This window comes from Patiria miniata, unplaced genomic scaffold (genome assembly GCF_015706575.1).
Source record: "Patiria miniata isolate m_02_andy unplaced genomic scaffold, ASM1570657v1 HiC_scaffold_20, whole genome shotgun sequence".
In the NCBI taxonomy this organism is placed as follows: Eukaryota; Metazoa; Echinodermata; class Asteroidea; order Valvatida; family Asterinidae; genus Patiria; species Patiria miniata.
The window spans coordinates 26974283-26988128 of record NW_024037059.1 but is presented as its reverse complement, the minus strand read 5'-3'; the positions used below and the strand labels follow the sequence as shown (position 1 = coordinate 26988128).

The following is a 13846-nucleotide window of genomic DNA, read 5'->3' as shown; positions in this document are numbered from 1 at the left end:
GTCCTCTCAGAAAAGGCGGTTGAAAGGTTGAAAGAAAAACTCTGTGTTTAGTCTAGCCGTTAGTAGGCATCCTTAAAATATTCTTGCATCCTAACTTCCAACGTGTCGTTCAAAATGAAAAAGCCAGTATCTAGTTAAAGGGAATATACATCATTTGCTTTTGCTGTAATTTTCAGAAATGGATGGAATTGGGGGGTTGGAAATATAAAGCAAATATAGCTACACTGACTTTTTGGAGGTTTTGGGTTCGAAAATGCTATAAAAACCAAGAAAAACGATCATTTTCCTGTAGTCTGGTTCCCTGACTCCATATAAGAAGAAACAGAGCAGTTTACATACATTGGGGAATTGTAAGGTCAGGGAACCAGTCTAGCTGGCTCGTACCCGTTCATAGGTTTGTAATCGATTGCAAACAAGTGCAATGGTCAATTGGGGCCAGTATTTGAAAAAAAGCCAGTTGTTTCCAACGCTGATCGGCCGATCAGCGTTGGAAATTGATACAAAAATACCACTTTTCTTGAAAATGACAGTATACCAGGTGCCATAATTTTACAGGATGCTTTAGACTGTCATTTACCAACATCCTGTTAAGGTATTTCGCAAAAACTTGGTAGTTTTATTTTTCGATGTTTACAAATGTTGTATATTCCCTTTAAATTACATCTGAAGATCTGCCTCATTGCAAAAATAGATTGGATCATCCTAAAATAGTTGATTTTACTGTGAGTAATAAAGAATCCAATAATGAACTGGAGAAAAGGAACACAGTGACGCAATGGATTTGTGGTGATTTGAAGGTTGAGACCATAATCTTTTTGTATGCAGGGAAGTGGGTTGCAACGATTTTGTCATTAAGATGTTCTTTTGTCATTTCTAGACCTTGTTATATAGCATGGCCTAGATAGATCAAATCCATTAATCCAGTTTTCTTTAATACAAACTCGTACAAACAAGCCAGAAGTTATGTGGGTTTGTAAAATATATTTGACAGTGCTATGCTGGCTAGGGGGAAGAACATGTTGAAACTGTATGAAACTGATTCCTGTTGAAATAAAAATAAATCAAAAAAAATCTAGAAAAGAGGATCCTTATAGTGGGGCAAATAGGGGAAATATTTGGGAAAATTGTGCCTTTGATGATACAAGCATGGCAGTTGGCAAACAGTCAGAGTATATCTTAAGAAAGATATATGGCCATAGGGCCATCGTAGATTTATCCTTTGAAAAAACATAGGTAGAATAACAAGCAATTTTCAAAATGGTTGCCATTGTTTGTTATTCTACCTTTATTTGTTTCAAAGGACAAATCTGCGATGGCCCTATAGCCAAATGTCTTTCTCATGACATACTCTGACTGTGTGCCAAATGCCATGCTTTTATAATCAAAGGCACAATCTCATCATCTATCTGCCGTACTGTTATGGATAGTTTAAGTTTATTTTGGCTTGTGAAATGGACAGTTTTGTGTCAACTTACCCTCGGGGTCATTAGGAAAATAATTGTAGTAGTAAGAAGCCTGCAGACTAATAGGGCAAAACATTTCCCATTAGTAACGACTCTTAATTGAGGTCATCAAATTAGCCGACAAGCAACTTGATCATTTGCTGTTAGCCTTATTCAAGTCATCACAGGGACCTTCTGAATCACTTTTGATGAGGAATCAAGCTGTCACGGAGGGATCAGTTAGTGACAGGACTGTAGGCCTCATAGTGTGAACGTCACTTCCAATAAAATGCTATATTGTGCTATAATGTGCCAAAGTGAATATGCTGGCAGGCATTCTCTTTCCCGACAGAAATCTAATCAAACCAAAAACAAAAAGTTAGAAACGGAACATTTTGAAAATAAATTCATCAAATTGATATATTCCAAACAATAATTACAACCCCTTTCTTGAGAGAAACAGAAATTAAATCACACCCAACTTAGAATTTACATGTACAGTGACTCGGACCTGACTCAAGTCACATTGACAGTAGGACTTAAAAGAGTAGGACTCAAGCTCAGATCTGACTAGTATGACTCAGATTTGATACCGAGTACTCCTTACAGTGAGTCGCATATTCTTTACGAACAATTAGGCCTATGTGTTAAAAATATAGAAAGCAAAATAATTCTGATGACTCGGAATTCCAACTGAGACTTGACTCAAGAAACTCAAACCCCGACTCAGATTTTGACCCTAGTCATGCTAGTGGCTTAACACTCAGACTCGACCCTAGTGGCTCAAGACCCAGACGCTGTCTCGCCACTTTGACCCAACTGCAGCTCTGGTTCTCCGTTGATATTTTGCCCGCAAGGGAGCCAGACTTATCGCTCTAACCATTTATCTTTTTTGTGTGTGATTTCCCAACACAGACTCTCAAGCAGCATTTACGAGGTTCGAGAATTCCAGGCATTGCTCAGTGGAGACACAGCAGACAAGGAAAAGATGCCCTCCTCAAAGTCTCCTTTCCTCTGATGCAAACTTCTTTGAAATACGTCACTGTGAAATTCCTTATAAAAATGAACTGTTGCAATGCGGGACATATTTTTTAACACCTAAGAGAGTCATGGCACACAGGGCAAAGGGTACCATACGTAACCTTTCCGCATTACCAATATCACATTCGCTTTTAACAAACCTAAAAGGTGACCGTTTTACTGTAAACAAAAAGTATGAAAGCTTTTGTAAAATGTTACATCCCAACTGAAGCCACCATCCCAACTATAGTTGAGACTGACCGAACTATATATTGGGGCTATTCTAACTGTAGTTGGGACAGTCCCAACTATAGTTAGGTCCATTGCTATAGTTGGGGTGTAACGCAAAACATTATTAAAGTCAGTCGGGTATTTCCATTGCGTGTGCCCACATCATCTTTGGCATTTTCCTTTTTGGGATTCGCAGTTTGCCTTATGCATGCATTTTATTATTTTATTAATCATTTCTTGCAATGAAACCCACAGGATTCCTTAAAAGCGCCCTAGGCACTGTAGCTCGCAAGCGTGAAGAAACCTGTAGAGAGGAGACAATGAGAAGAAATTACAGTTTTTAGAGGTGGGAGGAAAAGCCCAGATGAACATTCTGGGGGAAACCCACGGAATCATGTAGGGACTGAAAACACAATCCACATATTGGCCCAGGCGGGATTCGAACCCGGGTCATAGTGGTGATTCGAACCCGGGTCATAGTGGTGATTCGAACCCGGGTCATAGTGGTGGAAGGCGAGGAAAGTACCGCTACGCCAACCTGACTCCCTAATCATAGTAGCTACCAACGAACTTTGAGAAAAGTTTGAGTTCTGAAGTAATTTAGTAAATTTTAAAAACTCTGGAGCTTATTTGTTGTGATGAAATTCCCTGTGGATCCTGATAATGTCACGTACATGTACAGCATACGCTGCTGAGGTCCCTTCACTGAACACTATACATGAACTTTTTGGTGGCTCCATAGATCTTGCGATGGTATTTTTTCGATGGTCAGTGAGTTGCCCATTTGACTGCTGGGATATGCCGTTTTTCACACCTGAGGGTGCTATGCACCCCGAGGTGGTTAAAAATGGCATATCACACGTCGCAGCAGTCAACAATTGTTTTGTTATATCGTGCCACTAAGTCAAAAATATCAATTGTTGTAACTTACCATGTGAGAAATAAATGAAATCTTTGCGATGTAAACCTTTGATAACTGCAGGCTTTCCTGCCAGACATGAAACGGTTGCAGTTTTCAGTCACGAGCGCGCAGGCAGGTACGGTGCTACACGCGCGTGCTCAACACGCGCAATTTATATGCAGCGCATGTGGAACCCAGTGTATGCATTTCTACAGACTGGACTCGTGGCCGTTCTAGACCAATGAAATCACAGTAGCCAAGCACACGGAATAACAAACAACATTGTGCACCAGCTCATCTATGCTCTGAATTAATGCCAACTTTGGATTAAGTTGTAAACTATTTTTGTGTGTCTTTGCTGAGTTTCATTGAGATGGTTGTACGTCTTATGTTGTATCATTTGTTTTGGAGATTTGTGCAATTAAATTCACAACTTTCTGTTTGTTTTATGATAAACTTTTTCTGTCGTTTTTGGGGGGTTATTTTCATCTGTCCATTACAAGGCAACATTACTTTCTTTACAAAGATGAAAGTGGCTTTTTGAGTAAAAAGTCAAAGTCAAATGACATTAGTCACATTTACTCACAAATTACTCAGGATTCATGATTTTGCCCGGAGTTTGACTTGTAACTTTTAATTTTTGAGCTGATGTAGTACATCTTTTTTTTCTTTTCTTTTTTACAAAGTTATGTTTTTATTTTATACCAAAGGAATGGTACAACTGGTAGAGAAAATAAGCCAATCATAGGATCTCTTAAATAGCTCTACGTGTTTCTTTAGTTCTTTCATTTAGAGTATGTATCTGCTAAATCAATATATATCTGCTGTTAATGTTTTGGTTTCATATCTGATATTTAATGCTAGGCCTCTTTTTCTTTAGTCTATGGAATATGGCCATGCACAGCAAGGGTCTATGATATGCGTGCAGATTCGGTGATTAATTACGCAAAACAAGACTACATCTTGACCTCCAGATTCGGACCAATCAGCTGGAACCTTCTATATCGGTTTTTCGGTAACCTGTTTTGTATTACAACAAGCATGGCAGCCAAATTGACCAATCAACGGCTTAGTCCACATTTCTGATTGAAATGACATCTCAATTTCTAAAGTCGACTCGGATTGGCTGGCGGGCGGGCATAACATTGGAACGCTCACATATATCAGACATTCGTTGTGTGGCTCTGCACACATGAGTGTATGATCCTTAGACTATGTTTGTTTAAGATGGAGGAAGAACACGCCCCAGTGTTTTCTGGAGGGACAGTTTGCCAGGGCAGTCTTTTGTTCCCCCAGTGGGAGTAGGATACCAAAGTAGAACATCCCTGAAACTATCAGTGACATTATGCATTGTACAGGAATACAGTTTGTGTATATTTTTGTGTACAAGTTACTGCTTCATGTACATGTACTTACATAATTTATGTGGTATTGTTGGCCAGTGGTGGTATTTATTTATTTGGAAATGGTGTTAATATACATGCGACTCTGCATATTCCCCTAAATGCCATAAATGTGAATTTCAGGACATTTTATTATTTGAATTGTTCATCATTTGTTTGATTTTTTTTTTTAAATAAAGGATTACATTGAAGAAAACCACTGTACAGTCAGCAGTCAGAACCAACAATCAGTGATTTTGTTTTTAGCAATTGATGTCTCCATTCCTTATTTTCTATTGCAATAAAGGATGGGGACTGCCGGAAAAGTATTTTTATGAGTAGACTGAGAATAATTTATGGCTTTTTAATAGCGCCCTCGAACAAAGACATTGAAAACTGTGGATAAGGCCCCCAAAAAGTCTCCGGTTTCTGGTATGGAGCTTGCCCAAAAAGTGGTGCGGCGACGCGGCCTTTTTTTTTTACCTGACTTTTTTGCTTCAAATGTCGGCTGATGACTGCAAATGGTGCCCGACAAAGCTTAGTGCAAATATATGGGAGTCCAGAGAGACCACATAAAGCTTATTCTCGATCGTAACCCCATCTAAAAACACGTTAAAATTGTGCAGCAGCAGGATTCCAGTCAAACCAGTGAGTTTGGCGGTTTTGAGACATCATCTTTCATTGATTTTTTTTTTTTTTCATTTTGCGGACGCGCATGGCTACGGCGACGCGCGCGCATACCAGAAACCGTAGACTTTTTTTTTGGCCTGAGCCAGGATGGCACAGTTGGTAGGTGCGGTGGTCCGGAGGTTGCAGATTCAAACCCCGCTCCATTCATTTTTGTTGTTGTAAGTTTTATTAAAAATAATTAAGAGTAATATCCAAAGTCACTTGAAATCACATTATTGATATGCAGTACGTCAGTGACTGAAGACAAAAACTTGCGTAAGCAACAAATATGTCAGACCCTGAAGTCGCGGAGCTTGTTACATGGCTTGAGAAATTTCAAATTTTCCCCCTTTAAAGGGAATGTACATCATTGGCTTTTGCTGTAATTTTCAGAAACGAACTATTTGAGGGGTTGATATAATAGATCAAATATTGTTACACTGACATGTTTTGAAGTTTTGTGTTCGAAAATGCGGGAAAAACCAAATAAAACAAAAATGTTCAAGTAGTCTGCCAGACTCCACTAAAGATGAAATAAATTGTAAGGTAAGGGAACCGGTCCAGCTGGCCTGCACCCGTTCATGAACATGTAACCAATAGCAAACACAATTTGGACTGAAACAAATGGGTAATTTGGTCGACACAGACTCGTCTTTTAAAAGCACTGGCAGTGGCGTAACTAGGGGGGGGGGGAGAAACGGGGGACACGTGCCCCCCCCCCCCCCAGCGGATATTCGTGCCTCCCAGGTGCCCCCTGTTTGCAATCTTAAATTGAAAAAACATATACGTCATTTGCCTTTATTGCGCCCCCCCCGAAACTTTTATGCACCCCCTGCTCTCCCCCCCCCCCAAGATTAACCCTAGTTGCGCCACTGCATTTGAGTGAAAATTTTAATCCTTTCGCGGAGTTCCGACAAGTAGAATTTTGAACCAATTACTTGAAGTCTACATGCATGATGCAAACATAACAGTGATGAGGTAACTTTGAAAGAAGTCTGCTTGTTGCCCCTGCTGTCAATGATGCACTGTCAGTATAAACTCCCAAAAGAGCATCGATTAGAATTAGGGACAGCGTTGCCTTCTCTTTCGTTAATCAACTTTCTCTTTTCCTTCTGTTTAATATTGCACAAACCTGCGGAAGGGAAGCAATGATTAGACTATGCACTTGGTGTGCAGCACTGATTAAAAACTGTCGTTTCACTTCTTTTCATGGTTAATTATTAAGAAAAGTACTTTGATGATTACTGTGTCTATCACGCAGGAATATTGGCCATATTAGTTGGATATCGCGTGATTATATTTCTATTGCCATGACAACCACTTACATCTGTCAGCCTGGGTACTATAATCATCGCAAAGTTGGTTTTATCAGGGACTGATGTCGATCTAACATAAATTTCAAAATGTTTGAATAAACGTCGTGGTTCAATTGTTTTTTCAAACGTCGCGGTAGTTTAACTTTTCAAACGTCGTACTTTAACTTTTCTCAGACATCGTACGTCAACTTCCAAACGTCGTGGTTCAATTTTGCAAACGTCGCAGTTCAACTTCTCAAACGTCGTATTCAAGGGTCTATGATCATGCACAACAATTTTGTGTATTATTTATTGTGTATAACAAGTTAATACTTCATTGTACTTTTGTTATGTGGTATTGTTGGCCCTTAGAAGTGGTGGTGTTAATATACATGTGACTCTGCATAATCTCCTAATTGCCATACATATGAATTTCAGGACATTTTATTGTTTGAAATTTTCTTCGTTTGTTCGATTTTATTTAGTAGGGATAACATTGAAACCTCACTCACTACAGTCAGCAGTCAAAACAAGAATTATCAGTGATATTTATTTTGTCTTGGTTCCTTTTTTTGGTATTGATATTGTGATAAAGGCCGGGGGACTGCGGAATGAATTTTTTTGATGAGTAGAATGAGTAATTTATGGCGTCTGACTAGCACCCCTTAAACAAAGACATCGATTTTTTTTGATGAATAGAATGAGTAATTTATGGCGTCTGACTAGCACCCCTTGAACAAAGACATCGACAAACTGTGGTACATGCCAGCATAACTCAGTTGGTAGAGCACCGGAATCAATGGCAATTCGGAAGTCAATTTTATAATTTAATTTTCACGAGTAATGCCTTCCATTCTCCATTTTGCTGAATTCGCTATCAAATTATTGATGTGCAGTACGTCAGTAACAGAAGACAAAAACTTTTGTACATGCAACGAAACGTAAGACGCTCGATTCAACTCGAAAACTGCCTTTAAGAAGGCGCGGAGCTTGTTTAACGTGCTTGAGAAACTTGCGATTTAATGAAAAACTTCGCATGGGTTACTTAATTGCGATCCCCCCCCGTGATAAGCGCATGTCAGTCTTTGTACGCCTTGTAACCCTGACATCTACGGTGGAGCCAAGAGGAATTTCTGCTCTGCTTTTAAATAAATTATTTCCACGACAGTAGACATAATGACTTCTTCTTGCAAACGTGATCTAATTGCAGGCGTGAAAATGTCTTAACAATGTTCGACTTTTGAGGCGGGTGCGATCAGGTTCGTGCGAAAACCTGCAAGATGAAGCTATGTGTAGGCCTAGATGCGTTTGTGAGATCTCCACAAGGTCTTTTCCTAAAATGGTCTATTTTTACAATCGATTTCTGAGAAATTTTAGCCGAAGGAGGTCAGGCTTTAACAATACTTGAAGACCAAAAGTGAAAGTTGAGCCAAACTACACCGCCTACACTTCAGACTCACAAAAGTGCAGAGAGCCCAAAACAGAGATGGGTCATATCTAAAAATACCAAACTGGAACATTTTTTTTTATGAATAAAAATGCAGTTTTCACTTTCTACTACTTTCTACTAGTGACTCTGAATTTGAACATTTTGGCAACTTTCTTCAAATATTAAGCCAACATCTCAAGTCTCATAGACTAGTCTCTGTTACATTGAATGAAAGATTGCGCACTTTACGATTATTCAATGTTTCCTCACCAAGCAACTTAGAAGCTTCCTAACAATTCAGTAATTTATGCATTCAAAACAGGAATATGTACCGGTACCGGTATGTATATCTGTACATGCAAGTGGACACTGACATTTTTGCCGGAAACTGGAGATACATAAATAAAGGAAAAGTATACGATGTACACACATGGTGTCCATACATGTATGTTATTCACATTGTAAGAACAGTCTGAAATCAGGCAATTTGCAGGAGGACTTATGCTTTAACAATGCTTGAAGACCAATAATGACGTTTCGGAAACGGGTGTATGAGACTCGGTATGCTGCCTTTCACGCGCTGCAGCAAAAAAAAAAAAAAAAAAAAAAATCGGTTTCTTTCGCAAAACGGTTTATAGCATATAAACCGTTTTTGCGAAATTTCTAGCGTATAGTGTCTAGTAACTTGGGGCGAGCAAGCTTCGGCGGTAGTCTAAGACACTCCATGGTCAAATTATATGCTATGAACCGTTTTGCGAAAGAAACCGATTTTTTTTGGCTGCAGCGCGTGAAAGGCGTTATCCCGAGTCTTTCCATATACAGCCATTTCGGAAACGTCATGATTGGTCTTCAAGCATTGACGGAAAACAATCAAAAACACCTTTGCAAAATTTGGAGTTAATGGTGCTCGTCGACGCTGAGTTTCGACGACGTCTTCAAATTAAATTTTTTGTTTACCCATACTCATTCATTAGACTATATGCTATGTAAATACGTGGTCAGGTAAATTTGAGGAAGGCTGTTTTTTTCCCTGTGGTCAATAATAAAGTCCACGCACTGTCAATATAAAACTCCCGAAAGATGCATCGATCGGAAGGGACGGACGATAGGTTAATCTTTTCTGTTCTTTCGCTTGCGATTTGCAACATTTATGTTTTATTCCAATGCTTTATTGGGACGTCTGCAACACTCTGAAAAGAGGACGTTTGTTTTGGGCACAACATTTAATCAACATCCGTCTTGCGAGCAGACTGGCTCCCGGTCCGTAAATTATCGATACTGATTGTGGGGCGGGGACCAACCTACCCCGCGAGAACGGAATGATTGTCTGCAGTGGCGTAGCCAGGCATTTGTCACTGGGGGGCGCTGGGGGGGGGGGGGAGGGGGCTGGAACATTTCATGGGGGGGGGGGGAGCGTCATGTAGATCAATGATAATTTTTTTAGAAACTCAAAATCTCAGTGGGCGACTGGGGGGCGACAAGGTTTCATGGGGGCTGTGCCCCCCCCCCCGTGGCTACGCCCCTGATTGTCTGGCAGCCAATAATTCAGAATTGTAAAGTTATAATCCAATAAAATAACAATAAAATGTCTTCAGTCGATGACTCATTCAAAAATGAATAACTTCTGTATTGCTAGAACAAATGTGGAAGGAAAGGAACGAGCAGACTACAGCATCAATTTAAAAAATGGTTGATTTCATTTCTCTACTTGTTAATTATTATTATGTGAGACAGTTTATGACAAATATTGATTCGCGAGTCAATGTCCAATTTGAGAATGAAATAATAGAAAACGTAAAGGAATACAAATACTTTGGTCAATCCCTAAAGATGAAAGAAGAAAATACTCACAACAATAAATGCAGAATGGGGTCTATTCAGACGTCATAAAGAAATCTTATTTGACAGAAAACTACCAATATCATTGAAGAAGAGAGTATTCGACCATACTTCCAACGATTACTTATGGATGCCAAATATGGACAGTTACCAAGTAAATACAATGAATTGTCGACCACCCAGAGAGCACTAGCAATGCAATGAAAGATGTTGTAAATTACACTCCAAGACCGGATACCCAATAAAATAATCGGGGAAAAAAACAAAGTAAAAGACATCGCCAAAGATGTCAACACAATGAAATGGAAATGGGCAGGACATTATAGCCAGGATGACAGACAACAGATGGACAATAAGAACAACAGAATGACAACCCAGAACAGGAAAAAGATCTAGAGGCAGACCACATAAAAGATATGGAGATGACATATCAAAGTTGGTTGGGGGGGGGGGGGGGGGACATGGACAGGGACAGCAAAGGAAAGAACAACCCGGATGGGTCTTCCAGAGGGCTACATCCTGCAGTGGATAGACGACGCATATAGGTAAAGAAAAAGGAGGCAGTTTACCCATTCCTATTGGTTAGCGTTACGTGGGTGTTTCTAAACCGCCGGTAAAACACCGCCGCTGCGATCTGCGCATAGTGTTCCGTAGGCCCTAGGCCCCAGTGTTCCGTAGGACCTATACTAGCCCTATAGGCACCGGTATACCAAGTTTATATTGATGCTATAAGCTGCACTAATAGTGCTTGGCCGGTATTAAACAAGTACGTTTAAAACCGGCTAGAGGCCTGGTCACGGATAATGACCCTCGCCGAACGTAGGCCTACCTGTTTAAAAACCGGCCAAGCGCATGTGCATATTAGATTACTACGCCACTAGATATGATTATTTATAGCTTTCGCTCAAAACTTTCTAAACTTGAGCGCGCCATATAGCGCAACGTTAAAAACCACTTTTTAAAACTGTATAAAGACCTGCAAATGCCAACAAGCAAATTTATTTGTTACAGGACATTATATTCCTTTAACTTTCGTTCGGAAAAGAAAATCGAAATTTTGAAAAAGCACGTATACCATATTTAAAGAAAAGTACTTTGATGATTACTATGAATATCTATAGCACGTGGTAATATGAGCTATTAAACGATCCGACCAAGCTACGTAGTTGGATATCGTATGATACTTCTATTGCCATGGCAACCACTAACATTCTGTCCGCGGCGTGGTTGTTATAATCAGTTTTATCAGGGACTGATACCAATCTAGCATAATGCTCCAAATTAAATTACTAGAGAATAAATTCACTGCATGAAGACCACAACAACATTTACACACAATTTTACATTCGGCGAACAATTTGTAGGCTATGAAGAAAACATACATTGCCGCCAGTGCTTTCCTACATAATTTGTTTTTGTTTTAAATAAAGAACACACTTGACACAACCCCTTATTCTACAAAGATAAATATACACATTTAAGTGATTTGCTCGCATATCAAGTGCAAAGTTACAAAAATTTGATTTTGAAAACAAAGTTTTTTTTATCTTGTTTATATGCACAGGGTTTGATCATGTCAATAAGAGACTTGTTCTGCTTTTAACATTGCATCAAAATACGTTTGGTATGTTTAAAATAACTGACCATTAAAACTGCAGTCCTCGAAATTTTGTGTATGTACTAATTTAGATCCGTGCAATGAAGTCATAAACGAAAGAGCCAGTTTTCAATATGTCAGATTTAAGCAGCCCATATTAAGCATATAAGTAGTTATTTTATATTGATGGATATTGGAAATTGCGAGTTGGAGTTGTTTTTAGCCTGTGCTTGTGCGTAAAGAGTGGAATAATCATGGGTTCATCTCTGTCTCCATGGTCGCGTGGGAAGGCTCCGACTCGCGCCGAAACAGCATCTTCATGGCCCGCTTGAACTGCTTGTATTTGATGGCGTAGATGAGTGGGTTGACACACGAGTTGATGGCAACTAGAGCGACTGATACGACGTATAGGGGACTGGAGAAATCCAGTTGCCAACCAAGATTGAAGAGGAAGAAGATGACCTCGTTGGGTGTCCAGCAAACCACATAAGCCCCTGCGATGATCACCAGGGTGGCCATGGTGTTGAGCCGGGCGCGACGGAGTGGGTCGTGCGGTAGACGAGGCTCCAACACCCGGTTGGGGTCATGATTTGAGGATGTCTCCCCCGTGGTAGCCTGACTTGGCACGAAGACACCGACGCGTGCTGAGCTCCGCCTCAACTCCAGGATGATACTTACATAAGCAAAGACCATGAAGACGAAAGGGAGCGCATACTGCAGGCAGATGATGAGGAGGCCCAGCACGCTAGCCCCGGGGATGTTCACGGGGACGCAGTGGTCGTCCACCGGAGCAAAAATGGCACCGCCGTATATAGCCACCAAGACCCCGATCAGCCAAGACGCCGCGATCATCACCCCTGGCACTAGGCGCTCGTGAGCAAACATCGCCCGGTATCTGAACGGGTACACGATGGCGAAGTATCGCTCGAATGTAAGCATGACCAGGCTGAATGTAGAAGCCGAGTACGACAGCCAAAGGAGGGCATCCGAGACCCAAACCCGGCACAAGAAGGCGCCGGCCGGACCGGAAGGCAAGGGGTCCGGCACCGGGACGTTGCTGCCGAGAATCAGCAACAAACAACCGAGGAAATCCACGATGGCTTGGTTGAAGATAAACAGGTTGGTAATGGTGTGCATGGACTTGGCAAAATAAATGACAATGCAGACGAGACCATTGCCTAAGATACCAATCAGGCCCACGGTGGTCTTGGTGATACGGAGAGAAATAATCGGCTCCATGTTTGGAAAGAGTCTTCTTGGATACAATGTGGAATCAACTAAGAAACAAACACTTTTAAGCCATTATGAGCCAAAGACGAAACATCTGCAGATCGTCTGCAGAGATGAAACCAAAATGTCAATCTCCGAGTGTCATTGTCACTGACATTTTTGAGTGACATGTGTATTCCCTCACGAGTTGGTCTAGACTCAATGTTAGTCCAATTGTGATGGCTCCGTCGATTACGTTGGCCTATATATACCATCTTTAATGGAATGACTCGGAAATGTATTAGATGCGATCTTGCATAACTTTCTTAAATTACATCCAGAGACGCTTTCCAAAGAGGCAATGACATAATGTACGCATGCGTATTAAGAGTCACGGGCACATAAATATTCATTGTTTGACATTATCAAAGGAAAACCCCTCGCTCCGACCCGCCCCCAAGAGTCTTGAGAGGTTTAATATACCTTATAAATTTGCGTTGCAGGTATCCGAGAAAGTGCTTTTTTATGGCGTTCTAAAACGGACATAATGTTCCAAAACGAACACGCAAACGTCGTGGTTCAATTAATAGACTGTCAAACGTCGTGGTTCAACTTTCAAACGTCGTGTTCATTCTTCAAACGTCGTGGTTCAATTTTCAAACGTTGTGCTTATATTTTGTGTGAACCAAATCGGTCCTAACCCAACTTGGTCCGAGTTATCAACTGGGTCTCGAGTAAACTCGGCGTCGGAAAAAATGTACGTTAAAATAGACACAATGTAGCTCACATTGGAGTGATGGTCAACTCGCTCACTGACCAACTAGCTATTTTC

At 40.6% G+C, this 13846-nt stretch overlaps 2 protein-coding genes across 2 annotated transcripts in view; one reads left to right on the top strand and one right to left on the bottom strand.

Annotated features, from left to right (window-relative positions):
* The window catches only part of LOC119728575 (ERO1-like protein beta), a 30327-nt gene extending 27283 nt beyond the window's left edge, over positions 1-3044 (top strand). Inside the window, exon 13 of the mRNA XM_038200865.1 lies at positions 2358-3044. Coding sequence (XP_038056793.1) covers positions 2358-2460 — 103 coding nt within the window. The 3' untranslated portion in view covers positions 2461-3044. The remainder of the gene's footprint in view (positions 1-2357) is intronic.
* Positions 3045-11898: 8854 nt separating this feature from the next.
* On the bottom strand, positions 11899-13237 carry LOC119729381 (beta-3 adrenergic receptor-like). Its single transcript, XM_038202003.1, has one exon. It carries the CDS (start codon positions 13042-13044, stop codon positions 12058-12060), a length of 987 nt encoding a protein of 328 aa, XP_038057931.1. The 5' UTR covers positions 13045-13237; the 3' UTR covers positions 11899-12057.
* Positions 13238-13846: the final 609 nt, after the last annotated feature.

Bases quoted from the DNA above. Each gene is read 5' to 3' on its own strand.
- LOC119729381 (XM_038202003.1), bottom strand. From the start codon at position 13,044: ATGGAGCCGATTATTTCTCTCCGTATCACCAAGACCACCGTGGGCCTG.